General features: G+C 29.5%; 1 protein-coding gene across 3 annotated transcripts in view; it reads right to left on the bottom strand.

Moving 5' to 3' along the window:
* The window catches only part of LOC145832010 (uncharacterized), a 45,565-nt gene that overhangs the window by 14,685 nt on the left and 12,557 nt on the right, over positions 1-18,323 (bottom strand). For 2 of the 3 annotated variants that reach the window (XM_082939374.1, XM_082939375.1), the window contains exons 10-23: positions 17,811-17,925; positions 17,282-17,428; positions 16,857-16,985; positions 13,881-14,098; positions 12,454-12,570; positions 11,717-11,896; positions 10,215-10,315; positions 8,012-8,173; positions 7,635-7,782; positions 7,319-7,493; positions 5,886-5,942; positions 3,310-3,418; positions 1,161-1,354; positions 843-899 (exon numbers count right to left, since the gene is read on the bottom strand). In XM_082939374.1, coding sequence (XP_082795500.1) covers positions 843-899; positions 1,161-1,354; positions 3,310-3,418; positions 5,886-5,942; positions 7,319-7,493; positions 7,635-7,782; positions 8,012-8,173; positions 10,215-10,315; positions 11,717-11,896; positions 12,454-12,570; positions 13,881-14,098; positions 16,857-16,985; positions 17,282-17,428; positions 17,811-17,925 — 1,909 coding nt within the window. The remainder of the gene's footprint in view (positions 1-842; positions 900-1,160; positions 1,355-3,309; positions 3,419-5,885; positions 5,943-7,318; positions 7,494-7,634; positions 7,783-8,011; positions 8,174-10,214; positions 10,316-11,716; positions 11,897-12,453; positions 12,571-13,880; positions 14,099-16,856; positions 16,986-17,281; positions 17,429-17,810; positions 17,926-18,323) is intronic. The other variant, XM_082939376.1, reaches the window with a different exon arrangement.

The following is an 18,323-nucleotide window of genomic DNA, read 5'->3' as shown; positions in this document are numbered from 1 at the left end:
GCTTAACAAATGTAAGAAAAACTATCATTTACAAGAAATAAAAATCATTTAAAATACAAAAACATAGCCGGAAACAATTTTTGAACTTACGTAAAGGAGATTGAAAACATTTACATACTAAAAAACAAGCAAAGAAACTAACCTTTACACAACTTAATTGTAAGGTAGAATAGTTACTAATTTTGCATTTAAAGAGAAAATAAAGGTATGCAAAGTATTCTAAAATACCTATTCTTAAATATTTAAAGCAGAACTTAAATTATTTAAATTAAAAAATGTAGCAAAACTGTAAGAAAGTTTTAGTAAAACTTTTATGGCATCAAAAACTTTGTATTAATATAAAATTTTGTATAAAGAATAATAATGTATATTTAAGAAATAATCTTATCAACTTTAGTTTTAATTTTAGCACTCGAAAAGGTTATATTTTTGTTAAAAATCGAGGTAGTTCTCTCAAAACAGAAAAGTGCAAAAGCTAAATGAGAGAGTATTATAGAAAGTAAAATACAAGCTAGCCAAGTCAGGTCGTATAATTTTGTTTATTAGATTGCGTTATAATATGTGTTGAGTACATGTTATTAAATTGGTAGTAAAAATTATTTTATATATTAGTCAGTGTAAATTAAGTTAGCAATCAACTTTTACGAGCCGATCATTCAGCTTTTTCAATGCCTGCGTTGTAGTTTGCAGCTTTAGATTTTAAAGTTTTGAAAACTTGTTTTTGTTGTTAGTTAGAATTTAAATAAAACAAAGCTGTTTATCATAGTTAAGCTTTATATTTATTGTTGTGAAGCTTTATACATGTGTTAGGAGGTTATTTGGCTCACTATATTTTTACAAACCTTTATTTAGGTAGTCTGAACTGGAGTAATCGTTTAAAATAGAAATTATTTCAGTCGCTGTTGAAATAGCAAGTGAAATAATATCAAGGTCTTTTTTTACTTTTATATAAAATATTTAGATGAAATACATTTTAATGTAAACAATTCAAGTATTTAAAATTTAACAAAACCTAGCTTTACGTTTCAAACTAAACTTAAAACATCTACAACAAAATTAAGTTGACACAGTTTTTTAACTCCTAACAATTAACCTGCACAAGCTTTAATCAACAGTTTTTTAAGTAAAAAATTGTAAATAAAAATAAAAATGTCGCAAACCTTGGCTCTCCTCACAGCTCATGAACTCGTCGCCCGACGATGACGTGTCTTTGGACGATGACGTGTCACTGTGACGTTGGTAGTTGAGCTCGTAAGTGGACAACAGTTTCGGATCATCGTGCTCGTCATACTTCTGATCGTGAACGTCTTGCAGAAGGTTCATGAAATCCTCGTCAGTGGTTGATGATGGCGCGCTGAAGCAGGTTTTTAATTTGATGTTTTGTTCACAAATCTTTTGTCACATAAAATTAAACAAGGCCACTTTTAGTTATGAAACGTACAAGATACTTGTTTCTACTTTCAATTGATAAAACATTTTTAAATTTAATTTTACCTTAAAATCCTTTTTTTGAGACAAAACTGTTTAAGCATAACATTTTTTAATGATGAACAATATATAACTTTGTTTTCACTTTTTTCAAATGAATTATACGTTGAAGGTTAATTATAAAAGGAGTGACATTGTACTGTCTCAAATTTCAGTAAATTATTTTTTTGTTAATGCAAAATAGTTAAAATAAAATTTCATAGTTATAAATTAGTTTGTTTACAACATTTCTGACATTTTAATGACTAAACAACATATTTGCAAAATCATAAACCTTTTAAACGTGTACTTACAATGTACTGCATTTTTATTACAAAAATTTAAAGCACTTAAACGAGAAACGTGTAACGAGTTGTGTACAGGCAAAATATTTTCATGATCACGCGGAAACGCGCAAAATAATCTCCGACATCTTAACAAAATTACCGAGATAAAAAGCGAACAAGCACTTGAACTGTTGCGCAGGTAATGAACAAATTGAGAATTACGAGCGAGACGGCTTGTTACCAGCACCGCGAGCCAGCCAGGCCATATTTGGACGTTTCTGCTCGACTTTTTAAGCTTGGCTGGCTTCCGAGCAAACAACAACGAAAAGTTGGCTTTTGTAATTGCTTTGTGTCGGCGAATCCGGCCTTGTTGTTTTGGTTGTGGTGTAAAAGACAAAAAAAAGAGGTTTTTTGAAGTTAAAACGCAAGGCGCAGTTTGCTTGAGCAATACTTTGTAACTGAAAAGTAATTGGTGTGTAAATGATAATGTATTTTTTTTTCTAAACTTTTATTACTCGACAAGTGTACGTACACTGGACAAAATTCACGTTTATTTGTTTTGATAAAATAACTTCACGGTCTTAGTAAGGTTACGAAAATTTTACGGTGCGCACAGCTCGTTAACACGCGATTTAAATCGTCAATCAACAAAATATAGTTTTCAGAAAAAAAAAACGTGCCATCCAAGCAGGAAATTTTGCACTACGAAACACACGTATCAAGTTTCGTCACTCGGTTCATGAATTTGTCATAAAAATTTCAATTGAAATTCTACACTGTCAAGTGCGCAAAAATTTCCTTTCAACAAGTTTTATTGTTTTTTTTTTCAAAATTAGTATGTAAACCTTGCAGAAAAATATGAGCTTTTTGTATTTTTCAAATCTATTTATGTAAATTTTTAATGGCAAGCAAAAAATATATACTTTTATAATTAAAAAAATTCGAAATAAAATCGTTGTTACTGTTGAAATATTTTTACAAATCAAACAAACTATTTAAAAAAACTTTATTAGCAAAGCTTATCATCTTAATTTTATTTTTGTTGAATGGTTTAGCTCTAGGCACATTAGTGTAAAAAACTTTTATTACAATTTCACACAAACAGAAGCAGAGATGTCGGGGGAAATTGAAGAAAAAATCGATACTATGACGCAATAATGGTCACTCGACGTCGTGTAAATATTTATTTTGATGCACTTATCGTTGTGTATTTGTATATCGTAAAAAAAAATAATCAAGCAAACACGATAATATGAAGTTATCAAACAAAGTTTTGTGTGGCTTTGGTTATTTAAAACAATTTTTAGTTTTTAAAGACTAAACAGTAGAAAACTGTCAGTAAAGTAATTAGTTTAGTTATATTAAACACAAAAAATCTTTACTTATGTTTACATTTTGTTAGTTTACATTATTATTTAAAATAAATCTAGTTTCTAACGAGTAAAATAAAATAAAACTGCCAGCACATTATTTAATTCAGTTATATGTAGTGATAAATAAAATAAGAATTTTTTACTATTGTTTTCATTTTGAAATATATTACGTACAAAATTACCTTAATCTTAATCCATTCTCATTTACATTATCCGGTTCTGCTTGAGTGACTTCAATGACTTCATCATTCGCGTTTTCTTCGGGAATTGTTTGAAATACATCAAAACTTTCTGTTAATTTAATAATTTTGATAGTCATAAAGTTTATAAATAACATGACATGTTTAACAAACTTTTTCCAAACATTTGTATCAAAAACCAATATAACAGCAAAAAACCATGACTACACTGACCTTTGTTATCTAATTCAAGATATCAAACTTTGAAATTATACTAAAGCTAATTTTTCTACCTGAAATCTTCAACTACAGCTGTCTTGAGAACTAATGCGTTATTTTTTATTTACTAAACACAATTCAAAAAATATACGTTTTATTAAGCTCAACGAGTTTATACACCAGGAAAAGAAAAAAAAGCTGATACGAAAAGGAATATATAAAAAAGTACCACTTAACAAAACTAAAAGTATGCAAGTTTTTATTGAAAAAAAAACTGAAAAAACAAAATGTTTTCAACATAGTCTAAAAACTTTTAAATTAGATTTTTTCTTTAAAGAATCTAAAAAACCTTTTGTTTTCTTTAAAACTATACGGTTTTTGCGAAGAAAAAATTAGCAGCAAAAAAACAAAAATATATACAATTAATAAGTTAAATTTTTTCAATAGGTAAATTCTTGTAGTAGTAAACCATAACAAAGTCAGTAAATTTTAGTCTAAATTTAAGATAATTTTTATAGTACAATTGTTTTTTAACAGCAGAAACAGAGATAAACAGTACAAACCTTTTTTAAAGTAAGTTTTCAAACTAAATTTCAATTTAATTAAACTAAACAGTAATCAAACTTTACTTGTTAACACAAAAAAACAAACACTTTTTGAAATAAACGTAATAATTAGCGGATGGGACGAAAAGGATGGTATATATTTTTCAATTTACTTAAATTGCACTAGTAAAATTGACATGATTCTGGTAAACTATTCACACAAGCAAAAATGTTAGCATTTCTAAACTAAAGATTGTTTAAGGTGGAAAAAAAATATTATTCAGTAACAACTTTATTATCTTCAAGATTTAGGTACGGGTGTGTACGAACTTTTGCAACTTTCACAATTTATTAGCAAACGATACTAATGATTGTAATAAAAAGCACTTACTAGATCGATGAAAAAAAAATAATTAGAATAAATTTAATTGTGTAAATTTCAACAATGGATTGAGAAAGAGTACAATTAAGATTAAAAAAACCATTAGTTGTATTAAAGTATCAGACATAAAAAATTAAAACAAATTATAAACGTTTTACTTTGGAAAAATTAAACAAAGCAACACTTGTCATTTGATAGTCAAATAGGCAGGATTGTAATATATGACTAAAAGTTCATGAAAAATAAAAAACAGAATGAAAAATGTCATATAAACGAAACTAATCGTAGTAAATATACCCTGACATAAATATAACTATATGTGGAACGTACAAAAAAAGGTAAAATAAAAGTACAAGTACCCGTTGAATACAGTAAACGCAGAATAAAAGTGTGGCCTAGGTCTTGATTAAGCGGCCGAGATTTTAGTGCCTAGGTCCAAAAAATATATATATATATATATACATACTAAACAGAGCAGTGTATAGTGTCTCAGTGGTCCGGATGTTTTATCATGTCCATTGTGATGTAGTGATGTGCCACCATAATACAGGTTCCCACCACCATCAGAAGGAGCCAGTCGATGAGAAACTCGAGCAAGGTGCATTTTGGCGCGAAACTCCACAGGTAGCGCTTGAAGCGAGCGGACATGGTCAATTTGTTTTCAGTTTCGGGGATTTCCGGTACAACGTTAACACAGTAAGCTGATTTCTTGGAGAACCATTTGAACGGGTTCAGAGTGAATTTGGACAATTTTTTTGTTTCAGTTTCGGGGATTTCTTGGGTGGCGACCTCCGGCGCTTCGGTTCCTACAAAAGAAATTTCTAAAAACGTTAATACATATTTCTTTTCAAAAAAAAATTACAATAAAACAAATCTATCTTGTTTGTTACTGTCTTATTCTAAACTGTTCTGACTATCACTTTAAACTTGTTTCTGTGCAACTTTTAAGACATCATATGTAGTATTTAAAAACGTAAAAACTGTTCAGTGAAAATTAAATATTTCAAAGTGTTCAGTGAAATTACTTAATGAGATGATTTAATCTATGTGTGATGTTAGTATTTTTCTTATTATTTAGAATAAGTAACTTAAAAAGTTTTTTTTTTAATTTTGGTTTTAATCTTAGCTTTATAAAATTATATTGAGTAAAATATTAACTTAGTTAGCCAAGATTTTTTGTTTGTATCAACTAAAGCAAATAAAAAATTTTTTTTTAAATGGTATGAAAAAAGTAAGTGTTTAAATATTCAGAGTGTTGAAAGTTGTGGTATTATTTCAGTGCTTTAATTTTGCAGTTTATTCAGAAAAATGAAAATTAACGTCAATTTACACGTTTTAAAAGTAAAAAAAAATGGTATACGGACTAGGTGAGTATAAAATTTTAATTCTAAAAAACACACAGTGTAAACTATACAAAGCAACAAACAACTCACTTTTCTCAGCATTTTTGTTCGTAGCAACACTTTTGTGCATCTGACAGAAGAACTCACCTGTAAAAATTTACATCGATCATTGAAACTTGAAACGGGATTAAAAGATTTGCGCTTTCAAGATACCAAAATATATGCTTATATACGTAGCAATAATGCGAGCTTATCTTAACAAAAGACTTTTGTTTTAAAGCAAAAGAAAAAGTTGAAAATTTTAAGGATTAAAGTTACAATTACTTTTGGCTTCAAAGAAATCAATATATATATATATACAAATATAACTCAAAAATAATTTAAAAATGTAAAAACATAAATCCAAGCTAATCTCAACATAAGGCTTTTGTTTTAAACAAACAAAAAACGGGTTGCCAAAAAAGCTTACATTGATTAATAATCCGCAAACAATAAAAACAATGGATTTCAGCGAAAAGAACAAACATCTGTTATAACAAAAAGAACAAACAAAAATAGCTGTAGGCAGGTTATTTGAAAAAGATCGCTAACGACATTTTAAAAATGACTTCATTAAATATTTAAGAGATTTCGGCACACGTACTTACGCTATTAAATTACCTTCGTGAAATTAATAATTCATTTTATTGAAGATGTCAGTACAAGCCTTGAATAAGTGAACAAATATTCTTAGTCCATAATTGTAAATGCTTACATGCATAAAAAAATTAGCTAAAAACATGTAATACTAGTATTTGATCTTAAAAGTTTTCCAATTATAAGTGTATTCAAGAACTTTTCTCAATAATCTTTAATACCAGTTGTACCACAACCTAATAGAAAACACATGTAATCATCGATTAAACGTAAAAATGTTAGATATAAGACAGTTTGAAAATGTATTAAACTGACTACGTGGTAACTATTATGTAAAAGCATCATTTAACAATAAACAAACAAAAACGTTTAAATTAGTAGTAAAAATCGGTAATTTTTTATAGCTCAAAGCTCAATGTCAAACTCGCTATTGAGCTAAACTAGTTGAGTGAACATATAGCAACAATAGCTTTTTATAATCATAACTTGCAGAAAAACATTTTCAGAAACTAACCGGTGCGCTAATGGTAGTATTAGTTGAAACAGTATAAACACTTTCCATTAGTAATTTTTAATAAAAAAATGTTCATATTGAGTAAAAAAAACTTTCTACAAAACACAAGGCCTAAGTTACTATTGATTTGAACTAGTTGAGTGAAGTTATAGCTATAACACCTTGTTTTAAACGTAGTTTGTATAAAAAAACCAGAATCATTAAAAAAGTTGATAAGAATCTAACCGGTGGGTTTGTGGTAGTAATAGTTAAATAAGCTACATCTACTTATCAAGGGAACAGGTCAAAACTGCACGAGTTACAATTTTGTATGGAGGATCAATGTTGCACGAGATTAAAAAATAATAAAATTAATTAGATACAAGCAACTAACCGGTGGGCTTGTGGTAGTAATGGTTGAAACTGTTGAGCGGCTGCTGGCAGTGCTTGCACACGAAGCACTTCCTATGGAAGAAGTGGTTCTCGCACTCTTGCTGCTGCGTCAGGTATATCTTCTGGTTGCAGAAGTAACAGAAGTTGCTGCTGTCCTTCTGCTCAGGCGGTTCGTTCTGTTTAAAATATTTTTTGAAATTGTTAAAATGAGACTAATATTGAGCTACATTGCATAACTGGTTATATCAGAATATGCGAAGCGATACATAGCTTTTACACTTATATTTATTATACATCAATCATAAACTCCAACTAACATTTTCTTTCTCCTCCACTTTCGTCCTCCTTCCAACCGTGCCGTAACTGACCTGCTGCTTCGGCCGAGTAGGAGCGTTCTTCATCAGGTTGTTCATCAGCCTCTGCCTCCTCTCAGTAACACTACCTCCCTCTTCGTCCTGACCTCTCCTGCCGTACAAATTGTTTTTGTTTTAAAACACCGCAACAGGTCATTTTTACTTATTGCGACTATGGAGCGGTCTTAACAGGAAACTGGTGTAAAATGATTACAAAAAAAATATTAGTTTTAAAATTACAACACTGGAATCTTTTTAAAATGAAATTATTAAATGAACAATTTGTTATTTTTTATAATTACTACTATTAAACACATAATCATTATTATCATTACTTATACCTGCCCACCCTGCAGCTTCCCGACCTCCTCACCATCGACTTCTGTGACGTCACAATGTTTCGCATCGACTGATTTCTGCGAAGCGAGTTTTCTTTCTGAATTTTTTCACCGTCAGGTGGTGATAGCGGTGTGAACTTGCTCAAGTTTGCCGGCTCGCCTTTGCTGAAAAAAAAAAGTTTTAACCTTTTAATTTAAAATATTTGTATTTTTTAGTTTGAATAAAAAGTTCTAGTCAGTACAACACTGGAATCTAAATTCCACTATAATCGCATTAGCATAAAGCCGTGTATTTAAAAAGTTAAACAAAATAATAACAAAAAAAGTTTGTGGGTATTACCGTTTTAATTGAAAATTAAAAAACTAAGTAAAAAGAAATAAGACTAACAAACGAGTTTTAAATACTTAAAGTATTGATAACTCATACTTTTTTTGTATCGTATTTTATAAGTATTTACGAAAATGAAATTTTGTTAAAAATAAAAAAATTGTTGCTTTGGCTGTATACATAAACTTTTACAACTTTAAACTAAAATTTTAAAGATTTCTATATATTTAACGTAGTTATGTTTTAATTTTATATAAGCTTGTTTTGGTTTCCATTGTAAATGTTAGTTTCATTTTTTAAAATAGTCTAAACATCTTTTGAAAACCAAAGTTACGTAGAGTTAAAACATAAAATCAAGGCAAATAAAAATCGATCAGATTTTGATAAATAAAAACAATTTAGATAAAACGAGATTACCGTAAACATTTGACGCGAACGAGCTCTCGAAAACCGACAAGTTTTTTTTTGATGTTCGCAGTTTTAAGTGCCACTTATAATTTGGTAGTGCTATTGTGTCAAAATTGTGAGTTTGCGACTTGGCTTACACTAAAATTTATTTATTTTTCATACAAACATCCAAGTTAACCACGTTTTGCAGCCAACAAACATCGAAAGTTAAGTTAAAACTATCGAGAGCGGTTCGACGCATCTTAAGACAAATATAAACAAAACATCCGTTAGAAGGTGTCAAAGTGCAAAAGCGACGAAAAGTTACACGACATGTTGTAAAAATATTCAGTGTTTTACTGAAAATATAAACAAAAAGTTTATATTATCAGTAAAGTCCTTAGTAAGTTTTTTAAAGTAATTAACAAATTAGTATTTATATGTAGACTGCTAGAAAAGAATATTTCAATAGTTAGTATATAATTAAGCTTTGTAGCTATCGTTTAAGCATGTCAAACTTTATAACTAAAACTAACATGTTATCTATCATATAATTAACATAACAAACTCTATGTATACACTTTTCTCATATCTATTCTCAATTATCAAACAAAGAATTAAAAAATTAACTTAAAAGTAATGAATCAGTTATAAAAAAAAAATTCAAATAAAACATAAGATTAAGGTACAGTAAAATACCTACCAACTTTATATAATTGAATTAAACAACGTATGACTCAAGTGTTTTAAAAGTTTGAATTTGTGTTAAAAATTTAACTAGAAAAATTTAGCTTTTAGTAGTAAGTATTAAAAGTATATGTATTGAAAACTCTAAAGAGAGTTAAAAATAATCATTTAAGAGTTTAAAAATTGATTAAGTTAAAGTGAAAGTAAGAAAGCTTCAAAACTGTCATTTTAAACACAATATTAATTTTTTAAGTGAACAAATACAACTTCTTAGTTTAGCTTATACCTAAGAGATAAAAAAACTATTAAATTCATTAAAAAATAAATTAAAATGCATGTAAACAACCTTTTTATCATTTAATATATTTCATCTAAATCTTTATCTGTATGAAAGTATTTATACAATAACATATTATCGTTTTTTGCAGAAAGTTTAAGTCAACTTTTTGTATAAAACTTAAAATGCTTAAAGTATAACTACTTATAAGCAGAACTAACAAATGAAGATGTGTTTTGCATAATGAAAATAAAAAGCTAAAAATAAACTACCATGAATAAAGGCATTAAAAGTATTAATAAAAACTAACTCGTTGCAGGAAGTATTAAGTAAACTTGTATATACAAACTTTTATGCTATATTGCTTAAGTGATAACTACTTACAAACATAACTAATAGTGAAACATGCGTTTCGCGTAACGAAAGTAAAAAGCATTAATATTTTCATTTATTAAATTTTAATTTAAACTAATGAAATTAAACTATTTATTAAACTAAGAATTAAATTATGATTTATTAATACTAACTCGTTGTAGGCTGGGTTTGAAACCTCGTACTTTTTGTTCTTCCTCTTGAAAATATTCAACGAAGGCTTCGGTTTCTTCTGCTGACCGCTTTCGTTTTCCCCCTGTTATGACGTAATAATGTACTGAAGACAAACTGAAACATTAATTGAGTGATGTGACTTTGACTTATAAACGATTTTTTACTTCACTGTTTTTGGATAAGTGGAAATGTCAACACAGTGTTGTATAAGAAATGTTTTAACTGTGCACAAAATTATTCATTGAGTGATTACTCAGTTATTTTACTTCACTTAGAACGCTTCTTGTTAAAATATATTTAAACACGAAATTTATGAAATTAATACATAAATATAAAGTTTTCAAAAAAAACTAAAATAACCCTAGCATAACCTAGAGTTTAAACAAAAACTACTACTATAGATAATTTTTTTTTAGGGTAATTAATAAATTAGATCCAAGTTAGCACAGGTTTAAAACAATAAATATATGTTTTAACTCAATAATCAAAGAAAACATCTATGGAGCATAAGTCTAGACTTTCTTATGTAGTAAGACAAACTCAAGTTAACATGAGATAAATCATACCAATTCGTTCGTTAAACTACAAGCTTTCAGTAGACTGAGACCCAGGTTTCGTTCTTGTTGAAACTTGTCAGTAAGTCGCAACCGAAAAACCTGGTAACATGACGTGAAACGTGATAGACCGTTTGTTGACTAAAGACTGCGATTTTTTCGTTTGCAACTTACTGACGAGTTTCATCAAGAACGAAACCCGGGTCTCAGTCTACCGAAAGCTTGTACTCTAATGATCGAATTGGTATGATGAACCTCGTGTTTAACTCAATAATACAAAAAGTTCTAAATTTAATAATCACAAATTAAGAACTTACACACCACACTATTGTAAAGCTGTGCAAAGTTAAACAACTGGTTTACTTAGAGTTCTCTAAAATATAGAAAATTATTATACTTATATTATTATCCAGTTTTTGTTTTTAGTATATACATAGTAAAAAATAGCGCAATAATTTTGCATATGTATTTAACATTAAGTCTTGAAATAAAGAAATTATAAGTTTTTATTTTTTACCAAAATAGTTAAAAACTATTTTTCAGCAAACTAGTTGTCTTTGATAAAAATTGTAACAGCTAAACTTTTTTCAAGTTAATTAGATATCAAAAATTTAATAACATACTAAATAAAACTTTTAACAAAAAAGGTTTCAACTTAGTAAAAAAATTACAGTTGACACCGCATTCAAAAAATATCGTGATTGAATTGCTTGTTGCACAGTGACTTGAAAAAAATATAAAAAATACTTCATTGACTAGAGGTACACGGGCGATAAGGCTACTTTGCAATACTTTTAATATTTGAGTGATGATCAAATTTACAACCCGATACATTCATAAGGTAAGAGGAGACTTTAAGTTTTTTTTTTTTTTGGGGTACGGTCAAATTGTACATCACAAGCTGTTACAAACAAAGCACAGGAACCAACGTTGTTTTTCTGAGGTCGCTTCTTGGACAGGTTGAGGTACGCCTTCACCTTGTTCAGGGCGTTTCTCTTCTTGTCGTCCTTGGGAGGATCCGCCTCGTGATCTCCGTTCTGTTCGGCCATTGTGACGTCACTGTCCGGTTTGTACGGGACGGGCGTCTCGTCTTTGAACTTGTAGTAGAACTATAGAAAATATTTGTTAAGTTTTTAATGTATGAAGAAAAAATTGTTTTAATTAATGTTTCATGTGTCTTTACTTCGTCTATATTTCGTGCTTGTTCTATTCAAATAAACATATTTTTATTTAACTGTTTTTTGTCTCAAATCCAATGCAAATAAAAAAACTGCAATTTCTAAATATTCTACAAGTAGAAAGGAATTTGCAAAAAAAACACTAATAAATTTTTGTGAAGTTATGTGACTACATTTTATGTTTTTTTACATATAGTATGTTATTTTTACATTCAGTATGTTAATTGCTTGGTAAAAATATGATAAAAAAGCAGATGTTTGCAATTAAAAAGTTGAATTATTATTACAGCCTTGATATGGTCAATACTTGCCTTGATTTAGTCAAAATAACTTTATAAAAATATATTATTTTGCTGCTAAATAATGTTCTTAGTATAGTAATTTTCAATACTTTTATACACAAAAAGTTGATCAACTTCTTTTGTAAAACATACTCATAATTTTTTTTTTAACCTAGTCAAGTTCAACACCACAACAAAAATTCTCACCTGAATCACGTACGACTTGACTTTGAACGCGTCGACCTGCTGAGGAGTTTTGGAAGCCACTTCCCTGCCGGTGGTGGACGGGTAAATATTCAAGTGCTGCTGAGCTGTGTCGAACGCCTGTAGTTTTTTTCATTTGTGTAGTTTTCATATTAGAGACAAAAAATACATTGCAATATGAAATTATACAGCGGCGTAAGTGAATGATCTGAAATTGGAGTCATGAGCAATGCTTTTATGAAAATGGTCGCTCGAAATATTTTAATTTTACAAAACAAATTGTTATTTAATTAAAAGACATTATAGAATTATTGGTATAAAAACTTTTTTTTTAATAACTGGAAATTAATTAGTTTGAAAATACCCTTTTGTTAATTACAAAATATAGTTTCATCTATCTTCAAAACTTTTTAGTGCTAAAAATCTTTAAAATAAAAGTCTCCTGTTTATAAATTGGTCAGAATATAAATGCAACATTTTTGTATGAATTTAAACCACTTATTTGTCAACAAATTGGTAGTCGAAATATGTTTATGCTCCATTAACCTAAAAACAACAACAAAGAATTTTGCAGTAAAATTACCTTTTCACGTGTAAAGTTAAACTGGTTCAAATTTTCAATGCAGCTTTCAGTCAAGTCTGCTTTATAACTGACTTGCCTACGTTTTACTTCTACCCCAACAACTATAAACAGGCAGCTAGTAGTAATAAAAATGTTCAATGTATACGAGTCTAGATCTGAGCTTTTATTTTAAGTAGCATCAAATAGTTGCAGTGTGGATCGTGGTTTTTTTACAGACTGGTAAGTAGAAGTATAACAAGTTCATTGATATTTTTATTACTAATATGATACTCGTAAATACAAAACTATAACACTATTAAAAGTTCATAAAGCAGCTAGCTCGCTTTAAAACTAATTAGTAAGTATAACCTTAAATGTGATAAAATATACTTTTACTGTTAACTTTTGGAAAAGTTGCTATAAAGTAAAAAATTGTTATGTAAGACGGTGGACTTCACGATGTGCACACAGAAAAGCTTGTCAATTTTTTTTTTTCAAATGAAACTTTCCCCATCTTTTTTATCACATAAAACTATATATATAACATAAATTGACAGCTCTTAAAAATTTATCTTTGTGTGAAAACTTAAAAAACAATAAAAAAAGTTTTTAAAATAACAATACAACTTTTTTATAGTCTAATGTGCATAGAATTTACTTTCAATTATTTTAGTGTGCACCGCTTTTGAAAAGATCTAAATTAAAATTTACTTTAAAAAAAAACTAGGATATATATAAAATATAACTCTTAAATCATTCAAGGACAGAGTAAACGTTGTTTTGTGATTTTTTACTGGCATATGATAGGTTAAGATCGAACAATTCTTATTTTTAAAACCCAACGCATTTCTAACAAAAAACAACAAACCAGCTGGTTATTCTTGCACACATCCTCGGGATCCAGCTTCGAAACGTCTATCAAGTTGGGCCTGTACGCTTGTATCAGCGCGCAGTAGGCCAGCCCGCTGTGCCAACATGTGGACATGTCGAACACGCGCAGGTCGCTGTTCAAACAGTGGAATGACCTTATTGACATGCTGCACCACTTCACCAGCTCCAGCACCTTGTCGCTGTCCTCTTTGTTGTCTGTGTGTATTAAAAATGTATTTCATTGCAACTAAATTGACTTAACGTTTGTTTACTATTTAAATTTAAATTGCAAAAATCATGACTGTCTTATATATGCAAGCTGCATAAGCATTACTCTCCTTTTTCTTACATGTGTATCAGAAAAAAAAAGTATTTTAATGCAGCTAAATTGACTTAATGTTCGTTTACTATTTAAATTTAGGATTCGTTTTAGTTCGTATGATAATATTTTTTAGTCTCCTGTTTAGTTTTGGATTTTCAATATTTTCATTCATTTGTTTTAAATATTTTTTTAAGTTTTACTTAAAACACAAGAGCTCTGCTATGCTAAACAATGTGATATAGTTGAAATCTGTTAATAAAATCTGCGACACTGAAGATAAAAAATGTTTTGTTTTTAACTTAATTTTTGCGGATAAACTGAGTTAATGCTCTTTTACAGATAAAATTTCACTTTAGAACATCAATGCTGTTTAATAAAGACAATCTACATAAACTTGTAAGTGTTAGCTTGAAAAAATTATCAACATACGGTAACATGCCTCAATGGTTTGGCGCGTTTGCCATTTAAGGGCCTCAATAAGTATCATTATTATATTCTAAATATGAAGGTTTTGTTTTATTTTAATTTAAAAATATAAAAACTTCACATTTATGTATCAAAAAGAAAAATACTTTAAGTAGCTTAAAATGATGCATTCAACTTTTAATTGGAACACGCGTATTTATTTTTAGTACTACGAGTTTGTTTAAGAGGTGTTAATTATATCACAATGTTTCTACAAGTAGGGCTTTTAAGCTAAAAATTAAGTTCTTACATAGCATTTAAAATATAATTGAAAAATATTCAAACCCAAAAACAAAACAAAAGATTAAACAAATTAACATCTTATTAACTAAGACAAATCGATACAAAATATATAGTTTAGCAAACTTATTTTTAATATTCAACTTAAACTATATCAACTTAAACGTTTAGTTTCAAATTTAAGAGCTACTATAAAGTTAATCTATAACATAAATTTGCTGACTTTACAAAAAGCACTTGTCAAACTTAAAAAATATATATATATAAATAAAAGTATAACATTATAAGTGTATCTTGTACTCTGGTAACACAGGCAAATATAGTTGCTTTCCTAAAATTATAAAAATTAACTGACCAGTAAACTTTAAGATTAATTTTGAGTTCCATATCATTTACTAATTGAATTGTAGAATGATAAACTGCAAATTTAAAATAGCTATCATCGCTTTGACTTAATTTTTTTTGCAGTACAACTTATAAATCAATATAGATAAATAAAAAAGTTTTATTTTTAAGCTCGATAACTCTCATATATCTAAAAGTTTAGACGCTTAATAAAATATAAATACGAAATAAGCTTCATCTTGATCGAAAAGCAGTTTCATTTTGAAACCGCATTTAAAAATATGATTGAATTTTTTTATTGCACAGCGATTTTGAAAAAAAAAAAAATAACACGGCTTCATTGGTTGGAGGTACTCGGACCACTAGGCGGCTTTCGAACTAAACTCTTTTTTGAACAAGTAAGTTTTTTACTTTTAGCTTTCGAATTTTGTTTAGAACTACTCGGCTTATTAGGCGAATCCGCAATAGGTACTTTTTTAGCATTAACTCCGTTGTTTTTAACATTTAAACTTTGATTAACAGATAACGTTTCAGCTTTTTTGGTAACACTATTTACTTTTGGATTACGATCGAATTGTGTTTCATATTGGCTATTTTGCGATTTTGTAATAGTTGAGTTTGTGACGCTTTCAACTTCCGAGCCACGACCGAGCTCTTCATCACAAAAAGACTTAGAAATTACTTTTGAATTTTGATCAAGTTGCACATTACAAATAGATCTACGTTTTCCGTTACTCGACTTATTAGGAGAATTCGCACTAGGTGTTTTTTTAGCATTTACTCCACTGTTTTTAACTTTAAAACTTTGATTAGAAGTACTCGGCTTACTAGGCGAATCCGCAATATATGCTTTTTTAGCATTAACTCCGTTGCTTTTAACTTTAAAACTTTGATTAGAAGTACTCGGCTTATTAGACGAATTCGCAGTAGGTATTTTTTTAGCATTAACTCCGTTGCTTTCAACTTTTAAACTTTGATTAGAAGTACTCGGCTTATTAGACGAATTCGCAGTAGGTATTTTTTTAGCATTAACTCCGTTGCTTTTAACTTTAAAACTTTGATTAGAAGTACTCGGCTTATTAGACGAATTCGCAGTAGGTATTTTTTTAGCATTAACTCCGTTGCTTTTAACTTTAAAACTTTGATTAGAAGTACTCGGCTTATTAGACGAATTCGCAGTAGGTATTTTTTTAGCATTAACTCCGTTGCTTTTAACTTTAAAACTTTGATTAGAACTACCCGGCTTATTAGGCGAATCCGCAATATATGCTTTTTTAGCATTAACTCCGTTGCTTTTAACTTTTAAACTTTGATTAAAAGTACTCGGCTTATGAGACGAATACGCAGTAGGTATTTTTTTAACATTAACTCCGTTGCTTCTAACTTTTTGATTACGACCTAATTCTGCTTCATGTCGACGATTTTGCGACGAGGTACTCGGTCTATCACGCGATTTTGCAATAGGCATTTTTTCGACTTGCCCTTTGGAACTTTTACCTTTTAAATTACTAAAATATTGTGCGTATTGTTTGCGCTTTTGCGAGTTTGTGTCAGATGAATTTGTTTCACTACGATCAAGTCGTGTACCGCAATTATACCCACGTTTGTCACTGGCAGCCTCGTTCCTGATGTCTTCCAGCGTCTTGATGGTCCTGTCCGACGCGTAGTAGTCCACCACGTCAATTTTCCTCTTCGCCGACTCCCCTATCCGCTTGTAGCGCGTGTCCGGGTCTGTGACGAGTAAATTTTTGTTAACGTTTGTTAAAAGTGTGACTATTTATTCTTGCATATCAAACACTCGAGTTATATTTAATCACACAACTGTAAGCTATCAATTGTCTACTAACAAAAAGCATCAGTTTGTTCATACCAACAACCTGTTACACCTTACTTATTATTTTGTAATAAGTTTTACAGTTTACACAATAACTTGTCGTTTTTTTTTTCATATTTTGAAACATTTTTTAGGCTGATTACTTCTTAATGAAAACATATGTACTCAGCATTTTATTGTACAAACTACCAACCGATAGTGTAGGCGTCCTGCGGTTCCTTGCTCTTGTCTTTCTTGCACGTTTTAACACTCTTCATGTCCTGACACATGCAACCGTGCAGTTTGGAGTAGATGTTTTCTCGTAACCTCAACACGTCAATCTCCACATCGATATCCGAACCTGAAAAGAATTAATTTGTAACGATGTACCATAAATGAGTAATAGCTCAACAAATCCTGTTTTATATGCAACCAATTTGTTTTTTAGCTCTTCAAAGTGAAATCAGCATTGGTTTGTTAACAGCTAACAAACTTTGCATAAAAAACGTCTTTTTTAATGTATAATATACATTTTAAAACGTTCTAATCAAGCAAAAAGATATCAAAGTAAGGATAGTGAATAAATATTACAAAAATAAAACTTTCAGACTTTTTAAATATTATAATTTAGAATAAGATATAATATTTAGTGATCTACTAGATCCAATAATTTCGAATCCTTCAAGATAATACCCGGATGGATCCGGTAGATCGCTGACTGCAATGTAAAAATATAAACAAACTTTCAGAGGGGTTGTTCAGGTGCGGGTATCCGGACCACCAGTGCTTGCACATCCACGCCAGATCAAGCGCCCCCAAAAATCCCCTGCTTGCACCCGTGCCCAGCGGCCAAAATGGCTGTTTTCGAAATTTTTATAAATTCAATTATGCCTTGCGCGCATGATAAGATTTATCATTTAACTCATTATACATATTTTTTTAATAACTTTTAACCAAAGCATTATTACCGCTAGAGATTATTTGCCCAGCGGCCAAAATGGCTGTTTTCGAAATTTTCATAAATTCAATTATGCCTTAATATGACAGAGTTTACCAAACTAGTTTTCATAAAAGCCCCTTTGGTCAAAACTTAAAAAAAAAGTCGCCCCCGTTTACTACTTAATTACCAATTTATTTTTTCACTACCTCATTAGTTAACACTCCTAATAGCTAAAACCGCCCATAAAAAGGGAACCCTGCATTATACACACCACAAGCTTTATCAAAGAACAACATACAGTTTAAAGCTTATGTTC

The sequence above is a fragment of the Thalia democratica genome, chromosome 3 (genome assembly GCF_965202585.1).
Source record: "Thalia democratica chromosome 3, ktThaDemo2.hap1.1, whole genome shotgun sequence".
Classification (NCBI taxonomy): Eukaryota; Metazoa; Chordata; class Thaliacea; order Salpida; family Salpidae; genus Thalia; species Thalia democratica.
This window is presented reverse-complemented; position numbering and strand designations above follow the sequence as displayed.